This window comes from Salmo salar, chromosome ssa15, assembly GCF_905237065.1.
Source record: "Salmo salar chromosome ssa15, Ssal_v3.1, whole genome shotgun sequence".
Taxonomy (NCBI): Eukaryota; Metazoa; Chordata; class Actinopteri; order Salmoniformes; family Salmonidae; genus Salmo; species Salmo salar.
Genome location: NC_059456.1, coordinates 56,647,049 through 56,662,980, shown reverse-complemented (window position 1 = coordinate 56,662,980; position 15,932 = coordinate 56,647,049). Strand labels below are relative to the sequence as shown.

The 15,932-nt window shown below is 44.0% G+C and overlaps 1 protein-coding gene across 1 annotated transcript in view; it reads left to right on the top strand.

Moving 5' to 3' along the window:
• The first annotated feature begins 4,967 nt into the window (after window positions 1-4,967).
• Window positions 4,968-15,932, top strand: part of LOC106571757 (A-kinase anchor protein 12) — an 89,832-nt gene continuing 78,867 nt past the window's right edge. The window contains exon 1 of the mRNA XM_014145182.2: window positions 4,968-5,286. Coding sequence (XP_014000657.2) covers window positions 5,170-5,286 — 117 coding nt within the window. The 5' untranslated portion in view covers window positions 4,968-5,169. The remainder of the gene's footprint in view (window positions 5,287-15,932) is intronic.

Here is a 15,932-nt window from a genome sequence, read left to right as displayed (position 1 = left end):
CAAGGTCATTGGCCACAGATAACATTACGTCAAATCACATTATATCTACAGTAGCTTTGATTGGACTGATCATGTCAACATCATACTTTCAAAATCGTAGCTAGCAGTCATCAACATGAATGAAGTCGACAATTTACTGGCAAATCCTTTTTAATCCTTGCATATGAAGAGAAATAATGAAGAGAAATTATAGATAAAACGTATCAGTGCTCATCGGCCATTGGACATAAACATTACACAACAAGTTGGAAATCGCAAATTCAACAATGAATGATTTGGAAGGAATCAGTGTGGCTAACTGCAAGCATTGCAAAGCAACCATTAGCCTGCTATTCAGTGGAGTGGCTGTGTGGTCCCAAGTCTAAGATTAAGGCTCTCTTTAACTATTTTAAAATTATAAACATTCAACATTGGCCATGCAGTCAATGAAACATGATTTGTGCAGCACTCAAAACAACTGTTAACTCGGGAACTGCAAACTTTAGTGAGTTCAAGACAACTGGGAACTAGGGAAAAAATGAGCTATGACTGGGAAAATACGTTTGTGTACGGACAGACGCTGGGAGATGCGAAGCAAGTACAGGGAGTGAATATTTAATAAATAACAGACATGAAACAAAACACGGACAGCTTCTGGACAAGAGAAATATAACATTAATGCTGACACAGGGATCAAACTGAGGAATAGACAAATATACTGAAGAAGAGGCAATCGATAAAGTAATGGAGTTGAGGTGAGTCCAATGAAGCGCTGATGCGCATAATGATGGTGACAGGTGTGCGTAATGATGGGCAGCCTGGCGCCTTCGAACGTAAGATAACACAGATAACACTGCTACTCCTACTGCTCTCTCCTCGTCTGACTACGTGTTCTCGCATACCCCTAGAGCATCGAGCCAGCGGGGTGGTGGCACTGGAATCCTCATCTCTCCCAAGTGGACATTCTCTCTTTCTCCCCTGACCCATCTGTCTATCTCCTCATTTGAATTCCATGCTGTCACAGTTACCAGCCCTTTCAAGCTTAACATCCTTATCATTTATCGCCCTCCAGGTTCCCTTGGAGAGTTCATCAATGAGCTTGACGCCTTGATAAGTTCCTTTCCTGAGGATGGCTCACCTCTCACAGTTCTGGGTGACTTTAACCTCCCCACGTCTACCTTCGACTCATTCCTCTCTGCCTCCTTCTTTCCACTCCTCTCCTCTTTCGACCTCACCCTCTCACCTTCCCCCCCTACTCACAAGGCAGGCAATACGCTTGACCTCATCTTTACTAGATGCTGTTCTTCCACTAATCTCATTGCAACTCCCCTCCAAGTCTCCGACCACTACCTTGTATCCTTTTCCCTCTCGCTCTCATCCAACACTTCTCACTCTCCCCTACTCGGATGGTATTGCGCCGTCCCAACCTTCGCTCTCTCTCTCCTGCTACTCTCTCCTCTTCCATCCTATCATCTCTTCCCTCTGCTCAAACCTTCTCCAACCTATCTCCTGATTCTGCCTCCTCAACCCTCCTCTCCTCCCTCTCTGCATCCTTTGATCTCCTCTGTCCCCTATCCTCCAGGCCGGCTCGGTCCTCCCCTCCTGCTCCGTGGCTCGACGACTCACTGCGAGCTCACAGAACAGGGCTCCGGGCAGCCGAGCGGAAATGGAGGAAAACTCGCCTCCCTGCGGACCTGGCATCCTTTCACTCCCTCCTCTCTACATTTTCCTCTTCTGTCTCCGCTGCTAAAGCCACTTTCTACCACTCTAAACTCCAAGCATCTGCCTCTAACCCTAGGAAGCTCTTTGCTACCTTCTCCTCCCTCCTGAATCCTCCTCCCCCTCCCCCCTCCTCCCTCTCTGCGGATGACTTCGTCAACCATTTTGAAAAGAAGGTTGACGACATCTGATCCTCGTTTGCTAAGTCAAACGACACTGCTGGTCCTGCTCACACTGCCCTACCCTGTGCTTTGACCTCTTTCTCCCCTCTCTCTCCAGATGAAATCTCGCGTCTTGTGACGGCCGGCCGCCCAACAACCTGCCCACTTGACCCTATCCCCTCCTCTCTTCTCCAGACCATTTCCGGAGACCTTCTCCCCTACCTCACCTCGCTCATCAACGCATCCTTGACCGCTGGCTACGTCCCTTCCGTCTTCAAGAGAGCGAGAGTTGCACCCCTTCTGAAAAAACCTACACTCGACCCCTCCGATGTCAACAACTACAGGCCAGTATCCCTTCTTTCCTTTCTCTCCAAAACTCTTGAACGCGCCGTGCTTGGCCAGCTCTCTTGCTATCTCTCTCAGAATGACCTTCTTGATCCTAATCAGTCAGGTTTCAAGACTGGGCATTCAACTGAGACTGCTCTTCTCTGTGTCACGGAGGCTCTCCGCACTGCTAAAGCTAACTCTCTCTCCTCTGCTCTCATCCTTCTAGACCTATCTGCTGCCTTTGATACCGTGAACCATCAGATCCTCCTCTCCACCCTCTCCGAGCTGGGCATCTCTGGCACCGCGCACGCTTGGATTGCGTCCTACCTGACAGGTCGCTCCTACCAGGTGGCGTGGCGAGAATCTGTCTCCGCACCACGTGCTCTCACCACTGGTGTCCCCCAGGGCTCTGTTCTTGGCCCACTCCTATTCTCGCTATACACCAAGTCACTTGGCTCTGTCATATCCTCACATGGTCTCTCATATCATTGCTATGCAGATGACACACAATTAATCTTCTCCTTTCCCCCTTCTGACAACCAGGTGGCGAATCGCATCTCTGCATGTCTGGCAGACATATCAGTGTGGATGACGGATCACCACCTCAAGCTGAACCTCGGCAAGACGGAGCTGCTCTTCCTCCCGGGGAAGGACTGCCCGTTCCATGATCTCGCCATCACGGTTGACAACTCCATTGTGTCCTCCTCCCAGAGTGCTAAGAGCCTTGGCGTGATCCTGGACAACACCCTGTCGTTCTCCACCAACATCAAGGCGGTGACCCGATCCTGTAGGTTCATGCTCTACAACATTCGCAGAGTACGACCCTGCCTCACACAGGAAGCGGCGCAGGTCCTAATCCAGGCACTTGTCATCTCCCGTCTGGATTACTGCAACTCGCTGTTGGCTGGGCTCCCTGCCTGTGCCATTAAACCCCTACAACTCATCCAGAACGCCGCAGCCCGTCTGGTGTTCAACCTTCCCAAGTTCTCTCACGTCACCCCGCTCCTCCGCTCTCTCCACTGGCTTCCAGTCGAAGCTCGCATCCGCTACAAGACCATGGTGCTTGCCTACGGAGCTGTTAGGGGAACGGCACCTCCGTACCTTCAGGCTCTGATCAGGCCCTACACCCAAACAAGGGCACTCCGTTCATCCACCTCTGGCCTGCTCGCCTCCCTACCTCTGAGGAAGCACAGTTCCCGCTCAGCCCAGTCAAAACTGTTCGCTGCTCTGGCACCCCAATGGTGGAACAAGCTCCCTCACGACGCCAGGACAGCGGAGTCAATCACCACCTTCCGGAGACACCTGAAACCCCACCTCTTCAAGGAATACCTGGGTTAGGATAAGGTAATCCTTCTAACCCCCCCCCTTAAAAGATTTAGATGCACTATTGTAAAGTGGTTGTTGCACTGGATATTATAGGTGAATGCACCAATTTGTAAGTCGCTCTGGATAAGAGCGTCTGCTAAATGACTAAAATGTAAATGTAAATGTAAATGTAAGAGAGGGGGAGTGGGAGCAGGTGTGACAGTTTGGAACTTTCATCCAACTCGGAATTGTACATTTGGAACTCGGGCCTCTTTTTAGATCTACGACCTGATGATCACTGATGTAATCATGATTCAACTGTTTTTTTCCAGAGTTCCCAGTTGTCTTGAAAGCACCATAAATCCAGAGAATGCCAGACTTTGATGGCAAAGTTTGCCTAAGTAGGGCCGCCATGCCATCTTCCTGTTCAAGTGAGCACAGCACAACAAGGTGAGTCCAAAAATGTATTGTATGCTGCTGCATAAATGATATCATATGCCAAGGGGATGTGTATACTGTAGCTAAGAAAGTAATACTAAGTGTATGTTGTGTAGCCCATGTGCCTCGCTTTAATAATTTGGTCTATTTTCACCACTTAATTTCGACTACTGTTCTGACTTGATGGTGCACATGTAGCCTACAACCTGTTTTTGAGAAATGTAATCATTGAATATTGTAAGAGATTTCATTGTCTGCTTATATGCCCCCTTTATTTATCCTACCATTCTGACTTTGTGTACAGGGAGAACACTGTAAGAACAGCCCATGTTCTGAATTCTGTCGCTGTACATTTCAAAAGTGCTGAACACATAGTTATATTGACTACGTCCGTCCCAGATCGCTCATTAATGTCTTAATTGAAATTACGGATTGCCTCTTATCTGCTTGTCGTCCCCTTATGCCATAGTTTCTACATCTCAATTGTCAGTAGAAACCACATTTGTTTAAGCAAGTCAGCCATATCAGCAATGTTTTTTTAAAAGGCAGTAAATGAGGCTGAATGAACTGTTTCGCTGCCAACAAGGCTCCGCTGATAGCCAGGTGTCGCAGTGGTTAGGTGTTGAGCCTGCTGTTGGGACAGCTTTATGTAGGCCCTAACAGTTTGTGGGCAGTGTTTGTCACCATTATAGTGCAATTCATGCATTGTTTAGTTTTGTGTTGTGTAGTGGCTTTGCTGGCATGCATCCCACATGTTCTTTTTTGCACGACCAAGATGTACATGCCAAAATCGACACTGCCTATAGGATCCAATATGATACTTTTTTATTTCCAATACTTGCAGAAAACTTAGACATAAACAATAAATATGGTACAGTACAACAGGGAAAATAGAATAAAGATGCTCTTCCCCTCTGATCTGAAAACAACGCGCTCTGTGTAGCAGATAGAAAGTCACAGTGACACGATGCTGCTGCCAAATTAAGTGATTATGCAACACTTGCTATTGCACACTGGCTTTGGCCATGTTGTAGGGAGGGGAGGAGCGGGGTCCTAAGAGTTCGCTGCCATTCACGTTTCATCACTTGAGCGCTCGACTACCCCGGATCGGTCCTAGGACGCATTTTAGGCGCGTGGATGCATACTTGCTATCACTGACTACCTTTTTTACTTGTATCGCGTTTGCAGTGGTTTCCGAACGAGCAGGAGCCAAAGAGGTTAAATAAGTGCGGTTTTCGCGATGGGAGCACAGACCTCAGCGCATCGGGACGGGAAGAGCCAAGAGGATGCATCAGCCGAGAATCTGAGATCAGCGGTGAACGCGATTTCGGAGGGAGATAGCGTCGTCGAATCCAAGGTAAAACAATGGTACCCAGTAATGGCCACTTTACAGCTGACAATGTCAATATCTACTACCCTCAGGCTTAGCCTACACCCCAGGTTTATAAACATATTTGAGTTTATTTTGATAAACAAAGTATAAAATATTGGGCATCAATGTTGAATATTTTTGAGAAATCATAAACTCACGATGCTGCGATGCAGTGCCACTTTTTTTCTGCTGAGTAATGCTATGAGGTGCCTGTGGTCGCTGCAGTTAGCTTGTCTGTAGTAGGCTGTAGTAGCGGACTAAACTCTACTCCCGCAGTAATAAAAACGCCAACTGTGGTCTGCCGTGGTCACGATTTACGGCTCAGTACCATGGGCTCACGGCATCAACAGTCCCTGTGTGCGTTTCAACAGCCTATACGCAATATTCCAACATTTATAGATGTTTAAGATACATGGATCTGCTGCTGCTGATGATGATGGAGAATGATAAGAAGAATAAAACAGATGTATTAAACATTTACAATCATATTCACAACACACATGCAGTCATAATACAGGCTGTAATATTTTGTAGCTTGTAATGAATGACACTCCCCAGGTTGATTGACAGCCACTTGTCTTGGTCTTCAGATTTAGCCTCCACATCTAGATAGTTTCCTGCACTTTTTGAAACATATTCAAAGATACCCTAGATAAAATGATGAAAATCATAAGAAAGGTATTGGCCAGTAATAACCTTTTAGCTTTTTGTGTCACATAATAATGCCATGTTTTGATTCCAATGTACTTGTCCAAGCTCATACATGGCTGACTAATTTAACAATTTGCTGGTCCCATGTTAGTATGTAGGGTGCATAACTGCCACATCTATGTTATATTGCGAACAATGAACTATGGATCATGTTGACAACAAGGTTCATATGACTGACACTGATTCTGCTGTGGTGGACAGTGCAGTGCAGTTCCCCAGACTCAGCAGCGCTGGGAAGGCATGTCTCAATTTGCACCATGTGAAAAGAAAAATAACAAGAGCACAGCAAATGTCCAAGGGGGTGCCTTGCTGGTTCTGACTTAAGATCCAGACGCACCGACGCACACACGCGCACACACACCTTAATTTAATTAGGCATAACAATCATTCTTTTACTTTGGCTAGTGTTCTAGAAGCCAGGCGTGGCACAGTGAGTGTCCAACATGATACACTCTGCAGCTGGGAGCTGTGGATAGGCATCAGTGATGTTTTTGTTCTACTGTAAGATAAGAGGAGATATGCCCACTGACTCCAGATGGGTTATGGATATATTGCTTCTGTGTGAACGCTTCTGTAGGTTATGTGTGAATAATTCAGCTTTAAGAGGACTTCAGTTAATGGCTTGGTACATTTGGCCACCTGCTGTTTTTGAAGCACCATTAAACAAAATGCATTTCTTGACCTTTCAGTAGCCAGAAGTTGAAAAGTCAAGTTGATCTTTATTTTGTTGTATTTTAAAGGTCAACAGCTACATCAAAGAGTATTGAAATATTACCCTTCTATGCTGAACAGCAAATTAATAGTAAATATTAAAGACTTTCAAAGTTCCATTATATTTTGATGAAGCTGTATAGCACAAACTAAGCATTCACTCAAGCTTGTTTTTCTGTGTGCTGTGTTTGCTCCTGATGTCATGGTGTGTAATAGTGAGGGTATTGTGATTTGTGATTTTAGCAAGAACAGAGAAGTAGGCATGTATGTATTGCAGATGACAATATGTACCCCATTGTAGCAGCTTTGTAGGACTATTCAAGCAACTTGCAACTTTGCTACTTCAAATATTTTTGCTTTCTCACCAATCTCAAATTTTAGTAACTTCTTGCATTTTTACCCAACGAAGTTGGAGGGATTGGATACAGGAGCCAGCTTTATGCAATGATGATGAAGGTCATTATTTTGATGGTTTCCCATCTAAAATGTTTCCCATCTGATTGGTTTAATGTCCACCTATCGAACTGGAGAGCATTCTAAACTTGATAAGACCAGGAAGAGATCAACTCCTCACTGAAGTAGCTATGAGTCGCATACACACCTATTCAGTTTCAGCCTGAAGTAAATCAAAAGTTTACAGTTTTTCAGCCCTTTAGTGACGAAACTAACATTGAATGCATGTTTACGGCAGAGTCTTTGTCATTTGGCCTAGGACATTGTCTCTCAGGGCCATCATGTGTTAACTTGTTATGGATAGGGGGCAGTATTTTCACGGCTGGATAAAAAATGTACCCGATTTAATCTGATTATTACTCCTGCCCAGAAACTAGAATATGCATATAATGATTAGCTTTGGATAGAAAACACTCCAAAGTTTCTAAAACTGTTTGAATGGTGTCTGTGAGTATAACAGAACTCATTTGGCAGGCCAAAACCTGAGAAGATTCTGTACAGGAAGTACCCTGTCTGACCATTTCTTGGCCTTCTTGATCATCTCTATCCAAAACAGGGGATCTCTGCTGTAACGTGACATTTTCTAACGCTCCCATAGGCTCTCAGAAGGCGCAAGAACGTTGAATGATGACTTTGCAGGCCATGGCTGAAAAACAGTAGTGCATTTGGATAGTGGTCGATCTGAGAACAATGAGACTGGGGGCGCGTGCACGAGAAGACTATTTTCTGTCTTTGAACGAAAACAACGACTCCCGGTCAGAATATTATCGCTTTTTTACGAGAAAAATCGCATAAAAATTGATTTTAAACAGCGTTTGACATGCTTCGAAGTACGGTAATGGAATATTTGGAATTTTTTGGTCACGAAATGCGCCGGGCACGTCACCCTTCTTTACCCTTCGGATAGTGTCTTGAACACACGAACAAAACGCCGCTATTTGGATATAACTATGGATTATTTGGAACCAAACCAACATTTGTTATTGAAGTAGAAGTCCTGGGAGTGCATTCTGACGAAGAACAGCAAAGGTAATCCAATTTTTCTTATAGTAAATCTGACTTTGGTGAGTACCAAACTTGGTGGGTGTCAAAATAGCTAGCCCGTGATGGCGAGCTATCTACTCAGAATATTGCAAAATGTGCTTTCACCGAAAAGCTATCGGACACCGCGATTGCATAAAGGAGTTCTGTATCTATAATTCTTAAAATAATTTGTTTTTTGTGAACGTTTATCGTGAGTAATTTAGTAAATTCACCGGAAGTTTCGGTGGGAAAGCTAGTTCTGAACATCACATGCTAATGTAAAAAGCTGTTTTTTGATATAAATATGAACTTGATTGAACAAAACATGCATGTATTGTATAACATTATGTCCTAGGAGTGTCATCTGATGAAGATCATCAAAGGTTAGTGCTGCATTTAGCTGTGGTTTTGTTTTTTGTGACATTATATGCTAGCTTGAAAAATGGGTGTCTGATTATTTCTGGCTGGGTACTCTGCTGACATAATCTAATGTTTTGCTTTCGCTGTAAAGCCTTTTTGAAATCGGACAGTGTGGTTAGATAAAGGAGAGTCTTGTCTTTAAAATGGTGTAAAATAGTCATATGTTTGAAAAATGGAAGTTTTCGGATTTTCGAGGACTTTGTATTTCGCGCCACGCCCATCATTGGATAATGGAGCAGGTGTTCCGCTAGCGGAACGTCTAGATGTAAGAGGTTAAGAGTTTTGGTCGGGATGCAAATCCAGCCAGCTTTAGATGTTTGCTGTTGTCTTTAAGCCTACCTTATGGTGTGAGGTTTCGCTTACCTCATATGTCATATAATCCAGCCCATCTGACTGAGTAGACCCTCATGACCTGTTATAACATAGGTGTACCATCTTTATGATATTGAAATGTAGGATTGTCACCCAGTGGCAATGAGAAGCTAGACCATCTCAGGGATGGTGGGGATACAGCTCTAACAGATCCACAGATGATGCAATTTCTATTGCACTCCACACTGTCCTTTCCCACCTGGACAAAAGGAACACCTACGTGAGAATAATATTCATTGACTACAGCTCAGCGTTCAACACCATAGTGCCCTCAAAGCTCATCACAAAGCTAAGGATCCTGGGAATAAACACATCCCTCTGCCACTGGATCCTGGACTTCCTGATGGGCCGCCCCCAGGTGGTAAGGGTAGGTAACGACACATCTGCCACGCTGATCCGCAACACTGGAGCCCCTCAAGGGTGCGTGCTCAGTCCCCTCCTGTACTCCCTGTTCACCCATGACTGCATGGCCAGGCACGACTCCAACACCGCCATTAAGTTTGCAGACGACACAACAGTGATAGGCCTGATCACCGACAATGACGAGACAGCCTATAGGGAGGAAGTCAGAGACCTGTCGGGTGGTGCCAGAATAACAATCTATCCCTCAATGTAATCAAAACAGAGGAGATGATTGTGGACTACAGGAAAAGGAGGACCGAGCATGCCCCCATTCTCATCAACGGGGCTGTAGTGGAGAAGGTTGAGAGCCTCAAGTTCCTTGGTGTCCACATCACCAACAAACTAGAATGGTCCAAACACACCAAGACAGTCGTGAAGAGGGCAAGACAAAACCTATTCCCCCTCAGGAGACTGAAATGATTTGGCATGGGTCCTCAGATCCTCAAAAGGTTCTACAGCTGCAACATTGAGAGCATCCTGACTGGTTGCATGGCTGCCTGGTACGGCATCTGCTCGGCTTCCGACCTTAAGACAAATTGCAGACTGTCGGTCACACTTGATATGGCCACACAACTTTTACCATGTAGGTAAAGCATGTAGGTGAGCATGTCATAACATCTCTTTTTTTGAAAGCGTGTTCAAGCAGAGGAGTTGTTGCCTTCATCAACTCGGAAATTAGTGACTAACACGCGCACCCCTTCTACGGGCATGTGGGGAGGGTTCTTGAAATGTAACATCCATCACAATGTAGCAGCTGGAATCCAGCAGCCCATTCTAGCCGTTTCAAAAGGAGGCGTGACAACATCGTGATATTTGATATATGGTTACGCAAGAATAGGCGGGATCCTAAATACTAGTAATGGGGGGTGGAAACGATATTTACTTATCACTATGTTATTTTTGGACGATAGTATATTGATATTTGACTCCTAATATCGATTTGTAAAAAGCCAACTAGCTAATGTAGCTAGTGATAACTACCGCTAGTCGGCACTACTTGCACCAAAACTCGGTTATTTTTCACCCTATAGCTTGTTCTCCATCTTCTTTTTAAATAATGAGCCATCATGTTTTCAGCACTTTTATTTCCCTGACTGATAAAAACATATTTTCTCATGCTCTCTCATCTCTCTGTAGCAGACATATAGTGAGCAATATGTTTGGAATATCAAATTGCAATAAAATCACCGTATCGTATCGCAATACATATAGAATTGTGAGAATCGCAATACATATCGTATCGGCACCTAAGTATTGTGACAATATTGTATCGTGAGGTCGCTGGCAATTCCCAGCCCTACAAAATACATTGTTTTGCTCCTGACACACAATACCTGTGTCAATCAAGAAATGTATGTAGCATGAACATTCCTTACACAGCACCATCCATCCATAAGCACATACATGCATTCATACAAACACTGTTTACACATGCCTGTATCATGCAGTTCACAATAGAGGGCCATTCACTTGCTCTCAGCAGAACACAGTAGCGGGTGATTATAAACATTGACATGGTTAACCTCTATGGGCTAGGCGGGACGAATTCGTCCCACCTACGTAACAGCCAGTCTTATCCAGTGGCGCGATTTTTGAATCGTTTGAAATACTATTACTTCAATTTCTCAAACATATGACTATTTTACAGCTATTTAAAGACAAGACTCTCGTTTATCTAACCACACTGTCCGATTTCAAAAAGGCTTTACAACGAAAGCAAAACATTAGATTATGTCAGGAGAGTGCCCAGCCAGAAATAATCAGACACCCATTTTTCAAGCTAGCATATAATGTCACCAAAAACCCAAACCACAGCTAAATGCAGCACTAACCTTTTATGATCTTCATCAGATGACACACCTAGGACATTATGTTATACAATACATGCATGTCTGTTCAATCAAGTTCATATTTATATCAAAAAACAGCTTTTTACATTAGCATGTGAAGTTCAGAAAAAGCATACCCCCCGCAAACTTCCGGGAAATTTACTAACAGTTTGCTAAATTACTCACGATAAACGTTCACAAAAAGCATAACAATTATTTTAAGAATTATAGATACATTACTCCTCTATGCACTCGATATGTCCGATTTTAAAATAGCTTTTCGGATGAAGCACATTTTGCAATATTCTAAGTACATAGCCCAGCCATCACGGCTAGCTATTTAGACACCCGGCAAGATTAGCCTTCACCATAATCACATTTCCTATAAGAAAAATGTTCTTACCTTTCTTGTTCTTCGTCAGAATGCAGTCCCAGGACTTCTACTTCAATAACAAATGTAGGTTTGGTTCAAAATAATCCATCGTTATATCCGAATAGCGGCGTTTTGTTCGTGCGTTCTAGACACTATCAGAATGGTAATCCACGGTCGTGCGCATGGCGTGACAAAAAATGTCTAAATATTCCATTACCGTACTTCGAAGCATGTCAACCGCTGTTTAAAACCAATTTTTATGCCATTTATCTCGTAGAAAAGCGATAATATTCCGACCGGGAATCTGCAATAAACTAAACAGCCGAATTAAAATACTCCATGGGGGCTAATCGCACACGCGCCTCATTCCATTGTCACCTAATGGGACACTTGAATAAGGCGATAATCTGTTTCAGCCTGAGGCTGCCTCGTCAACCTTCAGGATTTTCCCGCCTTCTGAGAGCCTATTGGAGCCCTGGGAATTGTCACGTTACAGCTAAGATCCTTACTCTTCAATAAACAGATGCAAGACGCACGACTCCTTGTCAAACAGGCCACTTCCTGCATGAAACCTTGTCAGGTTTTTGTCTGCCATAGGAGTTCTGTTATACTCACAGACACCATTCAAACAGTTTTAGAAACTTTAGGGTGTTTTCTATCCAAACCTGAACAATAATATGCATATTCTAGCTTCTGAGTTGGTGTAGGAGGCAGTTAAAAATGGGCACATATTTTTTCCAAAATTATCAATACTGCCCCCTAGCCCAAACAGGTTAATGTTATGTAATGTAATGAGTAGATCGCTTAAAGGCCCATACGTTCTTTTATAATGAGCTTTGGCTGATCTAGCTCCATTATGACTCTTTTTATCCTGTTTAGGACTGAAGGACGAGGCAGGCATAGAGGGATGGGAGTGGGTGAGGAGGGGGGAGGAGGAGAAGAGGGCGTAAAGCCAAATTGAGGAGCCATTGAGGATAGGCTGAGGGAGACAGGCTTGAGTGTGCACCAGCCCAAAACAGCCAGGAAGGAGAGTGTTTTGGGTGGGTGGGGGGACGGCGGGATGAGAGAGGGGGAGAGAGAGAGGTCAGGAGAGAGGTAGAGAGAGACCAAGAGGTGGAGTGAAATGGGGGCCTGCCAGGGTGACATAAAGACAGATTAATCGGGTGATTGTTCCTGGTCCCCTTGGTTAAAAGGACCCTGATGACAGCAGGGGTAGAGAGTGAAACGGACTCAGGTAAAGAAAGAGTCTAATGGGGAGATCTAGGCAGCCAGGCCACCCGTGATACAAGTCAGTATTCGACGTCCATCCATGTCTGAACACGTTGGAAAATGACGCGGAAACTGGCCACTAGGGGCAACAGTGAGCGGTGTTACCTTCAAGTAGATTCCATTTTTTGATTGTAGATGGGGTTGGCAGATGAACGTCTAATTCTGACATGAGACTGTGAGAGCTAGTTGGATCGAGGACCTCCTCTCTCATCTGCAGCTATGGGTTAATGGTAGAGTTTGTACTGAGTAGGAGTCTGTAGCTAGGATTCAACAATATAGCATTAACCTATCCAGTCCTGTCAGATCTTTGATCACAAAGGAAAGGCAATGATGAGAGAATGCTATTGAAGACTACTGGGACATGCATGCCTTTGATTCAACCTTTCATTGACTAGGATCATGTTGTAGGAGCCTCACCTGATTATATCATTCAGTTAAACCATATTGGAAGTAGCTTCTGGAGGTTAATCACGTTTATTTATAAAGCCCTTTTTACATCAGCCGATGTCACAAAGTGCTGTACAGAAACCCAGCCTAAAACCCCAAACAGCAAGCAATGCAGATGTAGAAGCACAGTGGCTAGGAAAAACTACCTAGAAAGGCAGGAGCCTAGGAAGAAACCCAGAGAGGACCCAGGCTCTGAGGCGTGGCCAGTCCTCTTCTGGCTGTGCCAGGTGGAGATTATAACAGTACATGGCCAAGATGTTCAAATGTTCATAGATGACCAGCAGGGTCAAATAATAATAATCATAGTGGTTGTAGAGGGTGCAACAGGTCAGCACTTCAGGACAAAATGCCAGTTGGCTTTTCATAGCTGATCATTCAGAGTTAGAGACAACAGGTGCGGTAGAGAGAGAGAGTCGAAAACAGGTCCGGGACAAGGTAGCACGTCTGGTGAACAGCTCAGGGTTCCATAGCCACAGGCAGAAAAGTTGAAACTGGAGCAGCAGCACGACCAGGTGGACTGGGGACAGCAAGGAGTCATCAGGCCAGGTAGTTCTGAGGCATGGTCCTAGGTCTCAGGTCCTCCGAGAGAAGAGAGCAAGAGCAAGAGAGAGAGAATTAGATGTAGGATATTTAAATTCACACAGGACACCGGATAAGACAGGAGAAATACTCCAGATATACAGTGCCTTGCAAAAGTATTCATCCCCTGTGGCGTTTTTTCCTATTTTGTTGCTTTACAATCTGTAATTTTAAATTGATTTTTATTTGGATTTCATGTAATGGAATTGGGCTAATTCTTTATGAAAGGCAAAAGCAGTTTGGGAAGGGAAATAGAATTGGAATTCCCTTTATCTTATCTGATATTTTTTTCTAATCTTTACAGGAAAATGCCACAGGCACTGCGAAGAATTTAGCCCGTCCGTAAGCAAGACGTCGGTCTCGGCGACATGGCTGGTTTTCCTTTTATAGTCCATGATTGTCTGTTGTCCCTGCCACAAATGTCTCGTGTCTGAGCCGTTGAATTGCGACTCCATTTAGACATATTCATCTTTAAGTAAATCACATACATTTGGTTCCACCTTTGGTCTACAACCAAACTCTAACGTATAACTGTTGGGATCAACTGAAAACATGCCCTGTATTCCAGCCATGTCTTTAATACATAAAATACATAAAATGCTGGTTGTCCAGTAGATTGGTCAGACCATCGTTGAATAGTAAGAAGCACAGGCACTTCCTGTTTGAGTTTCTTCCTATAGGATGGGAGGAGCAGGATGGAGTCATGGTTAGATTTGCCAAAAGGAGGACGGGGGAGGACCTTGTAAGCATCCCGGAAGTTTGAATAGCAATGTTCGAGAATCTTAGTAGAGCGAGTAGGACAGTCAATATGTTGATTGAATTTCGGCAGCCTAGTCCTCAGATTTGCTTTGTTAAAATCACCAGATACAATAAATGCAGCCTCAGGATATGTGGTTTCCAGTTTGCATAAATTCCAGTGAAGTTCTTTGAGGGCCGTTGAGGTTTCGGCAATAAATGGGATGTAACGGCTGTGGCGATGACGGAGGAGAATTCTATTGGGAGATAATATGATCGCCATTCAATTGTGAGGTATTCTAGGTCAGGTGAACAAAATGACTTGAGTTCCTGTATGTTCCTAAAATTACACCATGAGTCGTTAATCATGAAACACAACCCCCCCCCGCGCACCCTTCTGCTTCCCGGAGAGATATTGATTCCTGTCTAAACGATGTACTGAGAATCCTGCTGGCTTTACTGACTCCTACAGAGTATTAAGAGAGAGCCATGTTTCCATGAAACAAAGTATGTTACAGGCCCTCCAGAACACCTACAGCACCCGATGCCACAGGAAGGCCAAAAAGATCATCAAGGACAACGACCACGCGAGCCACTGCCTGTTCACCCCGCTACCATCCAGAAGCCGAGGTCAGTACAGGTGCATCAAAGCTGGGACCGAGAGACTGAAAAACAGCTTCTGTCTCAAGGCCATCAGACTGTTAAACAGCCATCATTAACAGAGAGGCTGCTGCCTACATACAGACTTGAAATCATTGGCAACTTTAATAAATGGATCACTAGTCACTTTAATAATGCCACTTTAATAATGTTTACATCTTGCATTACTCATGTCATATGTATACACTGTATTTTATACAGTATACACATATACTGTATACTGCTTTGTCATTGCTCATCCATATATTTATATGTATATATTCTTATTCCATCCCTTTACTTATATTTGTGTATTAGGTAGTTGTTGTGGAATTGTTAGATTACATGTTAGATATTGCTGCACTGTCAGAACTAGAAGCACAAGAATTTTGCTACACTCGCAATAACGTCTGCTAACCATTTGTGTGACCAATACAATTTGATTTGAATAATTAACATTTTCTTAGAAAGCAATCTACCTTTCCACAATTCCTTTACTCATACATAAAGTACTTCAGGAGGTAATAAATGCTTCACAGATTGGGTGTGGAGGATATTTTTTGTGAACGTATTAGAACAGCCATGGTCTTGTTTGTGTTTGGTCCTGTGTACCCGTTGTTTTAGGTTAAAGTGTATGTCATGTGCAAGGAAAGTCTTAACATGATGCG